At 51.2% G+C, this 16,279-nt stretch overlaps 1 protein-coding gene across 2 annotated transcripts in view; it reads left to right on the plus strand.

Annotated features, from left to right (window-relative positions):
- asmt2 (acetylserotonin O-methyltransferase 2) overlaps positions 1-16,279 on the plus strand; it is a 59,884-nt gene that overhangs the window by 13,357 nt on the left and 30,248 nt on the right. For both annotated transcript variants that reach the window (XM_064953105.1, XM_064953106.1), the window contains exons 2-3: positions 6,175-6,266; positions 6,466-6,640. In XM_064953105.1, coding sequence (XP_064809177.1) covers positions 6,186-6,266; positions 6,466-6,640 — 256 coding nt within the window. In that variant the 5' untranslated portion in view covers positions 6,175-6,185. The remainder of the gene's footprint in view (positions 1-6,174; positions 6,267-6,465; positions 6,641-16,279) is intronic.

Consider the following 16,279-nt stretch of genomic DNA (forward strand, 5'->3'; position numbering starts at 1 on the left):
TTCTACAACTTGATTGGAGTCCACCTGTGATAAATTACATTGATTGGACATGATTTGGAAAGTGTTAGAGTTGCGAAAATTCAAATCTGGTATCAGGATAAATATAACAATGAGTCACTGATTGTATACTATGTATTTTTTATTGGCAAATGCAAATGCAACTTTCGTATATACGGGCTCTCTGTAATACCACGCAGGGCAGAACAGAGAACTGACAAGATGTATGTAAACAGTATTCTTTATACTGTGATAGACAGTTCCAACCCGTCTGTTGGCCTATCACAGTAGAGGCTGGGCGTGGTTTAAACTTGCTCAGCCTATTGCAGGCGCTCAGGCGGGTCCCCTCTTGGCGCTTCTGTTGATAGATGTAAATGTTGCTGTGAAGAACATCCAGGCTCTCATGCTCCATACCGTTATCTCGCACCTGGCTCCTGTTATCTAACAAAAGACCGCTTGTTCTGCAACCCCATGCTCTGAATGTGCCCTGTCTTCTGTATTTTTCCATCATGAGAAAGGCCCATGGCCTTGAAACTTTTAACAATGTTTCAAGTCAGCTATGTTCCATAACACATACATACATCCACACAAGCCAACAGCAGATAATATTCAATCATATATATGGAAATGGCTATAATTTAAAACACAGGATCCAACAAAAGGCACACACCTGTCTATATAAGGTCCTGTGCATGTCAGAGCAAAAACCAAGCCAAGACGTTGAAGGAATTGCCCGTAGAGCTCTGAGACAGGATTGCGTTGAGGCACAGATCTGGGGAAGGGTACCAAAAATCTTCTGCAGCATTGAAAGTCCACAAGAACGCAGTGGCCTCCATCATTCTTAAATGGAGAAGTTTGGAACCACCAAGACTCTTCCTAGAGCTGGCTGCCCAGCCAAACTGAGCAATCGGGGGAGAAGGGCCTTGGTCAGGGAGGGGACCAAGAACCCAATGGTCACTCTGACAGAGTTCCAGAGATCCTCTGTGGAGATGGAAGAACCTTCTAGAAGGACAACCATATCTGCAGCACTCCACCAATCAGGCCTTTATAGTAGAGTGGCCAGACAGAAGCCACTCCTCAGTAAAATGCACATGACAGCCCGCTTGGAGTTTGCCAAAGACACCTAAAGGACTCTGACCATGAGAATCAAGACTCTTGTCTGATAAAACCAAGATTGAAAACCCGGACTTGAACCCGATTGAACGTCTCAGGAGTGACCTGAAAATAGCTGAGCAGCAAAGCTCCCCATCCAACCTGAAAGAGATTCAGAGGATCTGCAGAGAAGAATGGGAGAAACTCCCCAAATACAGGTGTGCCAAGCTTATAGCGTCATACCCAAGAAGACTCAAGGCTGTAATCGCTGCCAAAGGTGCTTCAACAGAGTACTGAGTAAAGTCTGAATACTTAAGTAAATGTGATATTTAATATTTTTAAAATGTTTATACATTATTTTTAAATGTTTATATGTTTTTTCTTCGTCATTATTGGATATTGTATGTAGATTGATGTGGGAGAAAAACAATTTAATGCATTTTAGAATAAGGCTGAAACGTAAAAAAATATGGATAAAGTCAAGGGGTTTGAATACTTTCCAAATGCACTGTAAACAGTTTCAAACTCTTTTGACAAGAAGTAAAGACTTGGATGGTTGGTGGGCTGACGGTTGTGAGCTTGAACCGGTAGCCGAGAGGTCACTGGTTCGGGTCCCCGATTCGACTGGGTGGGGGATCTGTACTTGTGATGCCTTTCTCTTTCCTGACCCCCACTGTGATGCCCTTCTCTCTCCCCACTGCGATGTCCTTCTCTCTCCTGTCCCCCACTGCGATGCCCTTCTCTCTCCCAATGCGATGTGCTTCTCTCTCCTGTCCCCCACTGCAATGCCCTTCTCTCTTCTGTCCCCCACTGTGATGCCCTTCTCTCTCCCACTGCGATGCCCTTCTCTCTCCTGTCCCCCACTGCAATGCCCTTCTCTCTCCTGTCCCCCACTGTGATGCCCTTCTCTCTCCCACTGCGATGCCCTTCTCTCCCCTGTCTCCCACTGTGATGCCCTTCTCTCTCCTGTCCCCCACTGTGATGCCTTTCTCTCTCCTGTCCCCCACTGTGATGCCTTTCTCTCTCCTGTCCCCCACTGTGATGCCTTTCTCTCTCCCACTGTGATGCCTTTCTCTCTCCTGTCCCCCACTGCGATGCCCTTCTCTCTCCTGTCCCCCAATGTGATGCCTTTCTCTCTCCTGTCCCCCACTGTGATGCCTTTCTCTCTCCTGTCCCCCACTGCGATGTCCTTCTCTCTCCTGTCCCCCACTGCGATGCCCTTCTCTCTCCTGTCCCCCTTGCGATGCCCTTCTCTCTCCTGTCCCCCACTGTGATGCCCTTCTCTCTCCTGTCCCCCACTGTGATGCCCTTCTCTCTCCTGTCCCCCACTGCGATGCCCTTCTCTCTCCCAATGCGATGTCCTTCTCTCTCCTGTCCCCCACTGCGATGCCCTTCTCTCTCCTGTCCCCCTTGCGATGCCCTTCTCTCTCCTGTCCCCCACTGTGATGCCCTTCTCTCTCCTGTCCCCCACTGCGATGCCCTTCTCTCTCCCACTGCGATGTCCTTCTCTCTCCTGTCCCCCACTGCGATGCCCTTCTCTCTCCCAATGCGATGTCCTTCTCTCTCCTGTCCCCCTTGCGATGCCCTTCTCTCTCCTGTCCCCCACTGTGATGCCCTTCTCTCTCCTGTCCCCCACTGCGATGCCCTTCTCTCTCCCACTGCGATGTCCTTCTCTCTCCTGTCCCCCACTGCGATGCCCTTCTCTCTCCCAATGCGATGTCCTTCTCTCTCCTGTCCCCCACTGCGATGCCCTTCTCTCTCCCAATGCGATGTCCTTCTCTCTCCTGTCCCCCTTGCGATGCCCTTCTCTCTCCTGTCCCCCACTGTGATGCCCTTCTCTCTCCTGTCCCCCACTGTGATGCCCTTCTCTCTCCTGTCCCCCACTGCGATGCCCTTCTCTCTCCCACTGCGATGTCCTTCTCTCTCCTGTCCCCCACTGCGATGCCCTTCTCTCTCCCAATGCGATGTCCTTCTCTCTCCTGTCCCCCACTGCGATGCCCTTCTCTCTCCTGTCCCCCACTGCGATGCCCTTCTCTCTCCTGTCCCCCACTGTGATGCCCTTCTCTCTCCTACTGCGATGCCCTTCTCTCTCCTGTCCCCCACTGTGATGCCCTTCTCTCTCCCACTGCGATGCCCTTCTCTCTCCTGTCCCCCACTGCAATGCCCTTCTCTCTCCTGTCCCCCACTGTGATGCCCTTCTCTCTCCCACTGCGATGCCCTTCTCTCTCCTGTCCCCCACTGTGATGCCCTTCTCTCTCCTGTCCCCCACTGCGATGCCCTTCTCTCCCCCACTGCGATGCCCTTCTCTCCCCCACTGCGATGCCCTTCTCTCTCCTGTCCCCCACTGCAATGCCCTTCTCTCTCCTGTCCCCCACTGCATTGCCCTTCTCTCTCCTGTCCCCCACTGTGATGCCCTTCTCTCTCCTGTCCCCCACTCTGATGCCTTTCTCTCTCCTGTCCCCCACTGTGATGCCCTTCTCTCTCCCCACTGCGATGTCCTTCTCTCTCCTGTCCCCCACTGCGATGCCCTTCTCTCTCCCAATGCGATGTGCTTCTCTCTCCTGTCCCCCACTGTGATGCCCTTCTCTCTCCTGTCCCCCACTGCGATGCCCTTCTCTCTTCTGTCCCCCACTGTGATGCCCTTCTCTCTCCCACTGCGATGCCCTTCTCTCTCCTGTCCCCCACTGTGATGCCCTTCTCTCTCCCACTGCGATGCCCTTCTCTCTCCTGTCCCCCACTGCAATGCCCTTCTCTCTCCAGTCCCCCACTGTGATGCCCTTCTCTCTCCCACTGCGATGCCCTTCTCTCCCATGTCTCCCACTGTGATGCCCTTCTCTCTCCTGTCCCCCACTGTGATGCCCTTCTCTCTCCTGTCCCCCACTGCGATGCCCTTCTCTCCCCCACTGCGATGCCCTTCTCTCTCCTGTCCCCCACTGCAATGCCCTTCTCTCTCCTGTCCCCCACTGCGATGCCCTTCTCTCTCCTGTCCCCCACTGTGATGCCCTTCTCTCTCCTGTCCCCCACTGTGATGCCCTTCTCTCTCCTGTCCCCCACTGCAATGCCCTTCTCTCTCCTGTCCCCCACTGCAATGCCCTTCTCTCTCCTGTCCCCCACTGTGATGCCCTTCTCTCTCCTGTCCCCCACTCTGATGCCTTTCTCTCTCCTGTCCCCCACTCTGATGCCCTTCTCTCTCCTGTCACCCACTGTGATGCCCTTCTCTCTCCCACTGTGATGCCCTTCTCTCTCCTGTCCCCAACTGTGATGCCCTTCTCTCTCCTGTCCCCCACTCTGATGCCCTTCTCTCTCCTGTCCCCCACTCTGATGCCTTTCTCTCTCCTGTCCCCCACTCTGATGCCCTTCTCTCTCCTGTCCCCCACTGTGATGCCCTTCTCTCTCCCACTGTGATGCCCTTCTCTCTCCTGTCCCCCACTGTGATGCCCTTCTCTCTCCCACTGCGATGCCCTTCTCTCCCCTGTCTCCCACTGTGATGCCCTTCTCTCTCCTGTCCCCCACTGTGATGCCTTTCTCTCTCCTGTCCCCCACTGTGATGCCTTTCTCTCTCCTGTCCCCCACTGTGATGCCTTTCTCTCTCCCACTGTGATGCCTTTCTCTCTCCTGTCCCCCACTGCGATGCCCTTCTCTCTCCTGTCCCCCACTGTGATGCCTTTCTCTCTCCTGTCCCCCACTGTGATGCCTTTCTCTCTCCTGTCCCCCACTGCGATGTCCTTCTCTCTCCTGTCCCCCACTGCGATGCCCTTCTCTCTCCTGTCCCCCTTGCGATGCCCTTCTCTCTCCTGTCCCCCACTGTGATGCCCTTCTCTCTCCTGTCCCCCACTGCGATGCCCTTCTCTCTCCCACTGCGATGTCCTTCTCTCTCCTGTCCCCCACTGCGATGCCCTTCTCTCTCCCAATGCGATGTCCTTCTCTCTCCTGTCCCCCACTGCGATGCCCTTCTCTCTCCTGTCCCCCACTGTGATGCCCTTCTCTCTCCTGTCCCCCACTGTGATGCCCTTCTCTCTCCTCTCCCCCACTGCGATGCCCTTCTCTCTCCTGTCCCCCACTGTGCTGCCCTTCTCTCTCCTGTCCCCCACTGCGATGCCCTTCTCTCTCCTGTCCCCCACTGTGATGCCCTTCTCTCTCCTGTCCCCCACTGTGATGCCCTTCTCTCTCCTGTCCCCCACTGTGGTGCCTTTCTCTCCCCCACTGTGATGCCTTTCTCCCTCCTGCCCCCACTGTGATGCCCTTCTCTCTCCTGTCCCCCACTGTGATGCCCTTCTCTCTCCTGTCCCCCACTGCGATGCCCTTCTCTCTCCTGTCCCCCACTGTGATACCCTTCTCTCTCCTGTCCCCCACTGTGATGCCTTTCTCTCTCCTGTCTCCCACTGTGATGCCCTTCTTTCTCCTGTCCCCCACTGCGATGCCCTTCTCTCTCCTGTCCCCCACTGCGATGCCCTTCTCCCTCCTGCCCCCCACTGTGATGCCCTTCTCTCTCCTGTCCCCCACTGTGATGCCCTTCTCTCTCCTGTCCCCCACTGCGATGCCCTTCTCTCTCCTGTCCCCCACTGTGATGCCCTTCTCTCTCCTGTCCCCCACTGTGATACCCTTCTCTCTCCTGTCCCCCACTGTGATGCCTTTCTCTCTCCTGTTTCCCACTGTGATGCCCTTCTCTCTCCCACTGTGATGCCCTTCTCTCTCCTGTCCCCCACTGTGATGCCCTTCTCTCTCCTGTCCCCCACTGTGATACCCTTCTCTCTCCTGTCCCCCACTGTGATGCCTTTCTCTCTCCTGTTTCCCACTGTGATGCCCTTCTCTCTCCCACTGTGATGCCCTTCTCTCTCCTGTCCCCCACTGTGATGCCCTTCTCTCTCCTGTCCCCCACTGTGATACCTTTTCTCTCTCCTGTCCCCCACTGTGATACCTTTTCTCTCTCCTGTCCCCCACTCTGATGCCTTTCTCTCTCCTGTTCCCCACTCTGATGCCTTTCTCTCTCCTGTTTCCCACTCTGATGCCTTTCTCTCTCCCCCACTGTGATGCCTTTCTCTCTCATGTCCCCCTCCATCCCACTCTCCTCTCCTCCCCCATCAGGACTCAATATCATGGCAGAACGTCTGTCCCAGAGCGAACTGGACTACCCCTTTAAACTGCTGGAGTATTTCAATGGATTCAGAGTCTCAAAGGTTGGACTTTATAATATTTCTTTATCATGTAGATTGACATCCCCTGACCTATGGTACAAAACCACTGGAAATATTTACAACGTAATGTACAGATATGTAGTTTAGATCTGACAAAATGACATTATGTAAACGCCAAAAGATGCTGTCAGACTGCAAGAGTCCTCTGACCCCTTACCCTGACTGTTGCCCCTCCTATCAGGTTATCTTCTCAGCCTGTGAGTTGGGGGTGTTTGACCTCCTGCTGTTGTCCCAGAAGCCTCTGTCTGCGGAGCTCGTGGCCCAGGAGCTGGGCGCCAGCGTGGACGGGATTGAACGCCTTCTGGATGTACTGGTGGGAGTCGACATCCTGGAGGTGGAGCAGATAGACGGGACAGGTGAACCGCTTACACTTTACCACTAACACAGACACGCATACATAATATTCACACAATACAATCACATTTAATCAATTAATCAAGTGTATTTATAAAGCCCTTTTTACATCAGCAGATGTCACAAAGTGCTGTACAGAAACCCAGCCTAAAACCCCAAACAGCAAGCAATGCAGGTGTAGAAGCACTGTGGCTAGGAAAAACTCCCTAGAAAGGCAGGAACCTAGGAATAAACCTAGAGAGGAGCCAGGCTCTGAGGGGTGGTCAGCCCTCTTGTAGCTCTGCTGGGTGGAGATTATAAGAGTACATGGCCATTAACCTGTCTAGGACTGGGGTTCTGCTACCGCAAGAGCCAGTGACAGTGCAGGGCGCCAAATTCAAAACAACAAAAATCTCATAATTAAAATTCCTCAAGCATACAAGTATTTTACACCATTTTAAAGATAAAATTCTCGTTAATCCAGCCACACTGTCTTATTTCAAAAAGGATTTACAGCGAAAGCACCACAAACGATTATGTTAGGTCACCACCAAGCCACAGAAACACACAGCCATTTTTTCCAGCCAAAGAGAGGAGTCACAAAAAGCAGAAAAAGAGATTAAATGAATCACTAACCTTTGATGATCTTCATCAGATGACACTCATAGGACTTCATGTTACACAATACATGTATGTTTTGTTTGATAAAAATCTGAGTTTACATTGGCGCGTTACGTTCAGTAGTTCTAAAACTGTTGAAGGAATTCTAAATTCCTCTGTATTGTTTCCCAATCAGAATTAAATACTCTGTCAATGCATTCTAAGGGATTGTAAGACCCAATATTTTTATAAGAATGGACAGAGCCCCGGTCTTAAAAGTCAGGTAACAGCGTTTAATTCAAGAGAGTACTGGTATATACACATTTTTCCACAGGTTATAAACTGAAAATGACGTCAGCGTTTTCTAAATGGTCTATCTCTTCATGACACCGGTAGAGAGGCCCTATAGTTCTCAAGCCTTCCCTCCTCGCCTGTAGCCAAGGTCAATTCATCAGTGTAGATAGCATTCTAGACAGTCTAGAGATAGTCCGTCCCTGCCATCTGGAGATAGTTCATTCATTTGTACCAAGGCACTGTTCTAAACTCCTGACTATATTATATACAATTGGGAATGGGAGCAAGAGAGAAAATTCATATTTGTACAGTACATAATAGCATTTGGAATAGTCAGTCCTGATTGAAATGTATACATAATTAGTCATCATTGATAAAAATTCCCTTAACAAAAACATGCGGTGATATTGCAGAGCCACATCAATTTACAGAAATACTCATAATAAACATTGATAAAGATACGGCTATTATACATGGAACTTTAGACAAACTTCTCCTTGATGCAACCACTGTGTCAGATTTCAAAAACACTTTGGAGAAAGCAAACCATGCAATAATCTGAGTACAGCCTTTAGACAACAAAGCAGGCAAAAATATTGGGTAGTCAACATTACTCGGAAATAGCATTTTAAATATTCACTTATCTTTGATGATCTTCATCAGAATGCACTCCCAGGAATCCCAGTTCCACCATAAATGTTTGATTTGTTCAATAATGTCCATCAGTTATGTCCAAATATCTTATTTTGTTAGGGCGTTTGGTAAACAAATCCAAAAGCGTGTTCATGTCGCGCCGAACATCGGACGAAAAGTTCAAAAGGTTCCGTTACAGCCCGTAGAAACATGCCAAATTACATATGGAATCAATCTTTAAGATGTTTTTAACATAAAACTTAATTCATGTTCCAACCGGACAATTCCTTTGTCTGTACAAGTGAAGTGGAACGTAGCTGCCTTCCACGTGAGTGCGCCAGACCGAGGCTGTGGCACTCTGCCAGACGCTCACTCAAAGAGCTCTTATGAGCCCCTCCTTTAGAGTAGAATCCTCAAAACAGGTTCAAAATACTGTTGACATCTAGTGGAATCCTTGGGAAGTGAAATATAACTAATGTCACCCTGTATCTTCAATCTTCAATGGGCTGAGTTGAAAAACTACAAACCTCCGATTTCTCACTTCCTGGTTGGATTTTTTTCTCAGGATTTTGCCTTCCATATGAGTTCTGTTATACTCACAGACATCATTCAAACAGTTTTAGAAACTTCAGAGTGTATCCAAATTTACTAATTATATGCATATTATAGCTTTTACGGCTGAGTAGCAGGAGGCTTAATTTGGGCACGTTTTAAGCTAAGCTACCCAATACTGCCCCCTACCCCAAAGAAGTTAACGCCAGATTTTCTTCAAGATGTTCAAACGTTCATTGATTACCTGCAGGGTTGTAGACGGTGCGACAGGTCAGTACCTCGGAGTAAATGTCAGTTGGCTTTTCATAGCCGACCATTCAGAGGTTGAGACCGCAGGTGCGGTTGAGAGAGAGAGCGAGAGAGTCGAAAACAGCAGTTCCGGGACAAGGTAGCATATCCGGTGAACAGGTCAGAGTTCCATAGCCGCAGGCAGAACAGTTGAAACTGGAGCAGCAGCACGACCAGGTGGACTGGGGACAGCTAGGAGTTATTAGGCCAAGTTGTCATGAGGCATGGTCCTAGGGCTCAGTTCCTCTGGGAGGGTGAGAGGAAGATATAGGATATAACACCACCCACTTTGCCAAAGCACAGCCCCCACACCACTAGAGGGATATCAACAGACCACCAACTTACTACCCTGAGACAAGGCTGAGTATAGCCCCCACACCACTAGAGGGATATCAACAGTCCAACCTACTACCCTGAGACAAGGCTGAGTATAGCCCCCACACCACTAGAGGGATATCAACAGTCCAACTTACTAACCAGAGACAAGCTGAGTATAGCCCACGAAGATCTCCACCGCACAAACCCGAGGGGGCGCAAAACTAAATTGGAGAGATAGGTAGCAGCGAGCTCATGTAAATGCTTTGTAGCTTAGCTGTAAGTCAGCCCTAGCCTTAACAGGAAGTCAGTGTAGAGAGGCTAGCACTGGAGTAATATGATCAAATTTTGGGGTTCTAGTCAAGATTCTAACAGCCGTGTTTAGCACTAACTGAAGTGTATTTAGTACTTATCCGGGAAGCCGGAGAGTAGAGCATTGCAGTAGTCTGATCTAGAAGTGACAAAAGCATGGAGTAGTTTTTCTGCATCATTGCACACATGGGGCGGCAGGGTAGCCTAGTGGTTAGAGTGTTGGACTAGTAATCAAAAGGTTGCAAGTTCAAATCCACGAGCTGACAAGGTCTGTCGTTCTGCCCCTGAACAGGCAGTTAACCCACTGTTCCTAGGCCGTCATTGAAAATAAGAATTTGTTCTTAACTGACTTGCCTAGTAAAATAAAGGTAAAGAAAAACATGTAAATATGGATTTTGTATTGTAAATATGTGGTTGTAGAGTAGAGGGCACACACTTAATTTGTGGTGAATGTAATGTCATGTTTTTAACTGTTTAGAACTGCTTTAATTTTGAAGAGTAGCTGCTGCCTTGTCAGGAACTAAAGGGGATCCATAATAAACCCCAGGAAGAGTAGCTGCTGCCTTGGCAGGAACTAATGGGGATCCATAATAAACCTCAGGAAGAGTAGCTGCTGCATTGGCATGAACTAATGGGGATCCATAATAAACCCCATGACGAGTAGCTGCTGCCTTGGCAGGAACAAATGGGGATCCATAATAAACCCCAGGAAGAGTAGCTGCTGCCTTGGCAGGTACTAATGAGGATCCATAATAAATCCCAGCAAGAGTAGCTGCTGCCTTGTCAGGAACTAATGGGGATCCATAAAAAACCCCAGGAAGAGTAGCTGCTGCCTTGGCAGGAACTAATGGGGATCCATAATAAACCCCAGGAAGAGTAGCTGCTGCCTTGGCAGGAACTAATGGGGATCCATAATAAACCCCAGGAAGAGTAGCTGCTGCATTGGCATGAACTAATGGGGATCCATAATAAACCCCATGACGAGTAGCTGCTGCCTTGGCAGGAACAAATGGGGATCCATAATAAACCCCAGGAAGAGTAGCTGCTGCCTTGGCAGGTACTAATGAGGATCCATAATAAATCCCAGCAAGAGTAGCTGCTGCCTTGTCAGGAACTAATGGGGATCCATAATAAACCCCATGAAGACTAGCTGCTGCCTTGGCATGAACTAATGGGGATCCATAATAAACCCCATGAAGACTAGCTGCTGCCTTGGCAGGAACTAATGGGGATCCATAATAAATCCCAGGAAGAGTATCTGCTGCCTTGGCATGATGTCACGACTTCCGCCGAAGTCGGTCTCTCTCCTTGTTCGGGCGGCTTTCGGCGGTAGACGTCGCCGGCTTTCTAGTCGCCGCCGATCCATTTGTTCTGTCTTTATCTTACACACCTGGCTTCACTCAACAAATGACTTGTTTATTATGTAACTCTCTGTTCCCCATGTTGTGTTTATGAGTGATTGTTGTAATTCGGTCCGTCTTTGTGGGCTTGTGATTTACTTTGTATATTTGTCTTTTTGAGTAAAGAACTTTGATTACGCATATCTGCTGTCCTGCGCCTGACACTTCACCAGCTACACACAGGACCGTTACAGAATCACTCACCCGAAGAATGGAGTCAGCAGGAGTAGACATCCTCCCTGTTGCAGTGGAGGAGCGCGTTCAGCACCACGTGACCATGTTGTAACGTCTGGGCACCGTCATGGATCGCGTGCTGCTGACAATGGATCGTTTGGAGAGAGCAGAAGGTTTTCCAGCGCCTCCACCAGCCCCACTACAGCAGGTCCCACTGTCTACCCCTCCTTCACCCGGTTCCGGCAGGATACGACTTGCGCTCCCGAGGGAGTATGATGGGACGGCTGCCAGACACCAGACACTACTCCAGCTGGAGCTCTAACTGGCGACCGTCCACCCGGCTCCTTCGGGGCGTGAGAGCTTGTCCGCCCTCGTCTCCTGCATCTCAGGGAAAGCCTTGGAGTGGGCCAACGCCGTATGGAGTGAGGGAGCCGCGGCGTTGGACCATTACTCAGAGTTCACCCGCCGCTTTCGGGCAGTGTTCGACCACCCGCCTGAGGGTCGAGCGGTGGGTGAACGTCTGTTCCACCTGAGGCAGTGGACAAGGAGCACGTAGGATTTCGCCTTGGACATCCGGACCCTGGTCGCCAGCGCGGAATGGAACGACAGGGCCCTGATCGATCACTACCGGTGCAGTCTGCATGAGGACGTCCGTCGGGAGTTGGCCTGTCGCGACACGACCCTCACATTGGACCAGTTGGTGGACCTGTTCATCCAGCTGGACAACCTGCTGTTCATCCAGCTGGACAACTGCCCGCGGACGTCCGGATCAGGGTCTGTCAGTTCCATCCCTCAGCACCTCCACTCCGACACCCATGGAGCTGGGAGGTGCTGCCCTTAGGGCGACCGGAGGAGGGGCCCTTCCCTGCACCATCTGTGGCCGCAGAGGGCACACTGCTGGTTGGTGCCGGGGAGGTTCTTCAGGGAGTCGAGGCAGCAGGCAGGGCACTGTCGTGTCACCCCAGGTGAGTCGGCACCAGGCTCACCCAGAGCTCCCTGTTGCTCACATATATGTGTTTATTTCATTTCCTGAGTTTTCCCCGCATTCCCAGCATAAGGCTCTAGTAGATTCAGGCACAGCTGGGAATTTTATTGACCGTTCATTTGCCCATAGTTTGTTCCTGTGGATATGCCCTTCCCTGTGCACGCCCTAGATAGTCAACCATTAGGGTCAGGGCTGATTAGGGAAGCCAGCGCTCCACCAGACATGGTTACGCAGGAGGGTCATAAGGAGAGAATCAGTCTCTTCCTTATTGATTCTCCTGCGTTTCCTGTGGTGCTGGGCTTACCCTGGTTGGCCTGTCACAACCCCACTATTTTGAGGCAACAGAGGGCTCTCAAGGGGTGGTCACAAGAGTGCTCAGGGAGGTGTGTGTGGGTTTCCATCGGTGCGAAGGCAGTGGAAAGTCCAGACCAGGTTTCCACCATGCGCATCCCCTCAGAATATGCCGATTTGGCTCTCGCCTTCTGTAAGAAGAGGGTGACTGATTTACCACCTCATCGACGGGGGGATTGTGCGATAAATCTCCTGAGAGACGCAGCACTTCCCAGGAGTCACGTGTATCCTCGGTAACAGGAGGATACGGTGGCTATGGAAACATATGTCTCCGAATCCCTGAGGCAGGGATACATTCGGCCTTCCACTTCACCTGCCTCATCAAGTTTCTTTTTTGTGAAGAAGAGGGATGGAGGTCTGCGCCCGTGTATTGACGATCGATGTATCAATCAGATCACTGTGAGGTACAGCTACCCGCTGCCTCAAATAGCCAGTGCGATCGAGTCAATGCACAGGGCCCACTTCTTCACAAATTGGATCTCAGGAGCGCTTACAACCTGCTGTGTATCTGAGAGGGAGACGAGTGGAAAACGGCATTTAGTACCACCTCAGGGCACTATGAGTACCTCGTCATGCCGTATGGGTTGGTAAATGCTCCATCAGTCTTCCAGGCCTTTGTTGACGAGATTTTCAGGGACCTGCACGGGCAGGGTGTAGTGGTGTATATCGACGACATTCTGATATACTCCGCTACACGTGCCGAGCATGTGTCCCTGGTGCGTAGGTTGCTTGGTCGACTGTTGGAGCATGACCTGTACGTCAAGGCTGATAAATGTCTGTTCTTCCAACAGTCCGTCTCATTCCTAGGGTACCACATTTCCACATCAGGGGTGGAGATGGAGAGTGACCGGATTTCAGCCGTGCGTAATTGGCCGACTTCCACCACGGTAAAGGAAGTGCAGCGGTTTCTAGGGTTTACCAACTACTACCGGAGGTTTACCCGGGGGTTTTGGTCAGGTAGCAGCTCCCATTACCTCACTGCTGAAGGGGGACCGGTGCGGCTGCAGTGGTCAGCTGAGGCGGGCAGGGCTTTTGGTCACCTGAAGGCTCTGTTTACCTCGGCTCCCGTATTGGCTCATCTGGATCCCTCTTTGGCGTTCATAGTGGAGGTGGACGCGTCCGAGGCTGGGATAGGAGCCGTGCTCTCTCAGCGCTCGGGCATGCCACCAAAGCTCCGCCCCTGTGCTTCGTTTTCGAAGAAGCTCAGCCCGGTGTAGCGAAACTATGATGTGGGGGACCGGAACTGTTGGCTGTTGTCAAGGCTCTGAAGGCGCAGAGACATTGGCTTGAGGGGGCTAAACACCCTTTTCTCATTTGGACTGACCACCGCAATCTGGAGTACATCCGGGCAGCGAGGAGACTGAACCCTCGCCAGGCAAGGTGGGCTATGTTCTTTACCCGTTTTGTTTTCACTCTATCCTACAGACCAGGTTCCCAGAACGCTAAGGCAGAAGCACTGTCCCGGATGTATGACATAGAGGAGCGGTCCATGGATCAAACTCCCATACATTCAGCCTCTTGCCTGGTGGCACCGGTGGTGTGGGAGCTGGACGCGGACATCGAGTGGGCGTTATGCACAGAGCCCACTCCCCCCCAGTGTCCAATTGGGTGCCTGTACGTTCCCTGCTCTCCGCGACCGTTTATATATTGGGCCCATACTTCACCCTCCTCTGGTCGTCCTGGCATCGGTCGGACAGTGCGTTGCCTTAGTGGGAAGTACTGGTGGCCCACCTTGGCCAAGGACGTGAGGGTTTATGTTTCCTCCTGCTCGGTGTGCGCCCAGTGCAAGGCTCCCAGGCACCTGCCCATAGGGAAATTACAACCCCTACTCGTTCCACCACGGCCGTGGTCGCAACTGTCGGTGGATTTCCTGACAGATCGTCCTCCCTCACAGGGCAACACCACGATCCTGGTCCTTGTGCATCGGTATTCTAAGTCCTGCCGTCTCCTCCCTTTGCCCGGTCTTTCTACGGCCCTACAGACTGCGGAGGCCCTGTTCACACACGTCTTCCGGCAATACGGGGTACCTGAGGACATCGTTTCTGATCGGGGTCCCCAGTTTACATCCAAGGTATGGAGAGTGTTCATGGAACGTCTGGGGGTCTCGGTCAGCCTCACCACAGGTATTCACCCCGAGAGTAACGGGCAGGTGGAGAGTGTAAACCAGGATGTGGGTAGGTTTCTGTGGTCATATTTCCAGGACCAGCCGGGGGAGTGGGCGGCGTTCATCCCCTGAAAACTCACTCTGCCACTCCTCCACTAACCTCCCTCATTTCCAGTGCGTACTGGGGTATCAGCCGGTTCTGGCACCGTGGCATCAGAGTCAGATCGAAGCTCCTGCAGTGGACGAATGGTTTAAGCGCTCGGAGGAAACCTGGGATGCCGCCCATGTGCACCTACAATGGGCAGTGAGTCAGCAAAAAGCGAGCGCCGAACGTCACCGCAGAGAGGCCCTGGTGTTCGCACCGATGGACCGAATCTGGCTCTCGACCCGAAACCTGCCCCGAAACCTGCCCTGCCGGAAGCTGGGTCTGCTGTTTGTGGGGCCATTTAGAGGGGACTGAACGAGGTATGCACAGGTTACCACTTCCCACAGATTATCGTATTAGTCCCTCATTCCATGTGTCTCTACTCAGGCCAGTGATGGCTGGTCCACTCCAGGAAGCTGAGGTGCGGGTCCGGAGGAGAGATGCTGGGTGCCGGTGGAGGACGTTCTGGACCCTTCGTTGCTGCGGGATTTCCACCAACTCCATCCGGATCGCCCTGCGCCTCGTCCTCTGGGTCGTCCCCGAGGTCGGTGTCGACTCACTGCTGGAGCCGCGCGTCAAGGGGGGGTACTGTCACGTCTTCCGCCGAAGTCGGTCCCTCTACTTGATCGGGCGGTGTTTGGCGGTCGACGTCACCGGCTTTCTTGCCGCCGCCGATCCACTTTTCATTTTCGATTTGTTCTGTCTTTGTCTTACACACCTGGCTTCACTCAACAAATGACTTGTTTATTATGTAACCCTCTGTTCACCATGTTGTGTTTGTGAGTGATTGTTTGTTGTAATTCGGTCCGTCTTTGTGGGCTCATGATTTACTTTGTATATCTTTTTGAGTAAAGAACTTTGATTACGCATATCTGCTGTCCTGTGCCTGACTCTCTACACCTATGCTACACATAGGACCGTTACACATTAACTAATTGGGATCCATAACAAATACATAGCGGAGAATGTACGGTGGGATTCAAAATGGTCGGTGATCTGGTTGTTAACTTGGCTTTCGAAGAATTTAGAAAGGCAGGGTAGGATAGATATAGGTCTATAACAGTTTGTGTCTAGAGTGTCTCCCCCTTTGAAGAGGGGGAGGACCACGGCAGGTTTCCAATCTTTGGGAATCTCAGACGATACGAAAGAGATGTTGAACAGACTAGTTATAGGGGTTGCAACAATTTCGGCAGATAATTTTAGGAAGAGAGAGTCCAGATTGTCTAGTCCTGCTGATTTGTAGGGGTCCAGATTTTACAGCTCTTTCAGAACATCAGCTATCTGGATTTGGGTCTTGGTTCTGGACTGTTACGTCAGTGCTGTTGTCTTTGTTCTATCGTGTTTCAGCAGTAATGTCCTGTTCTCTTGGTTCTAGTGTTACATTAGTGCTGTTATCTTGGTTCTCGTTTTACAACAGTAATGTCCTCTTGGTTCTAGTCTTACAGCAGTAATGTTCTCTTGGTTTTAGCGTGTTACATCAGTAATGTCCTCTTGGTTTTAGTCTTACAG

Source organism: Oncorhynchus masou, chromosome 32 (assembly GCF_036934945.1).
Source record: "Oncorhynchus masou masou isolate Uvic2021 chromosome 32, UVic_Omas_1.1, whole genome shotgun sequence".
Taxonomy (NCBI): domain Eukaryota; kingdom Metazoa; phylum Chordata; class Actinopteri; order Salmoniformes; family Salmonidae; genus Oncorhynchus; species Oncorhynchus masou.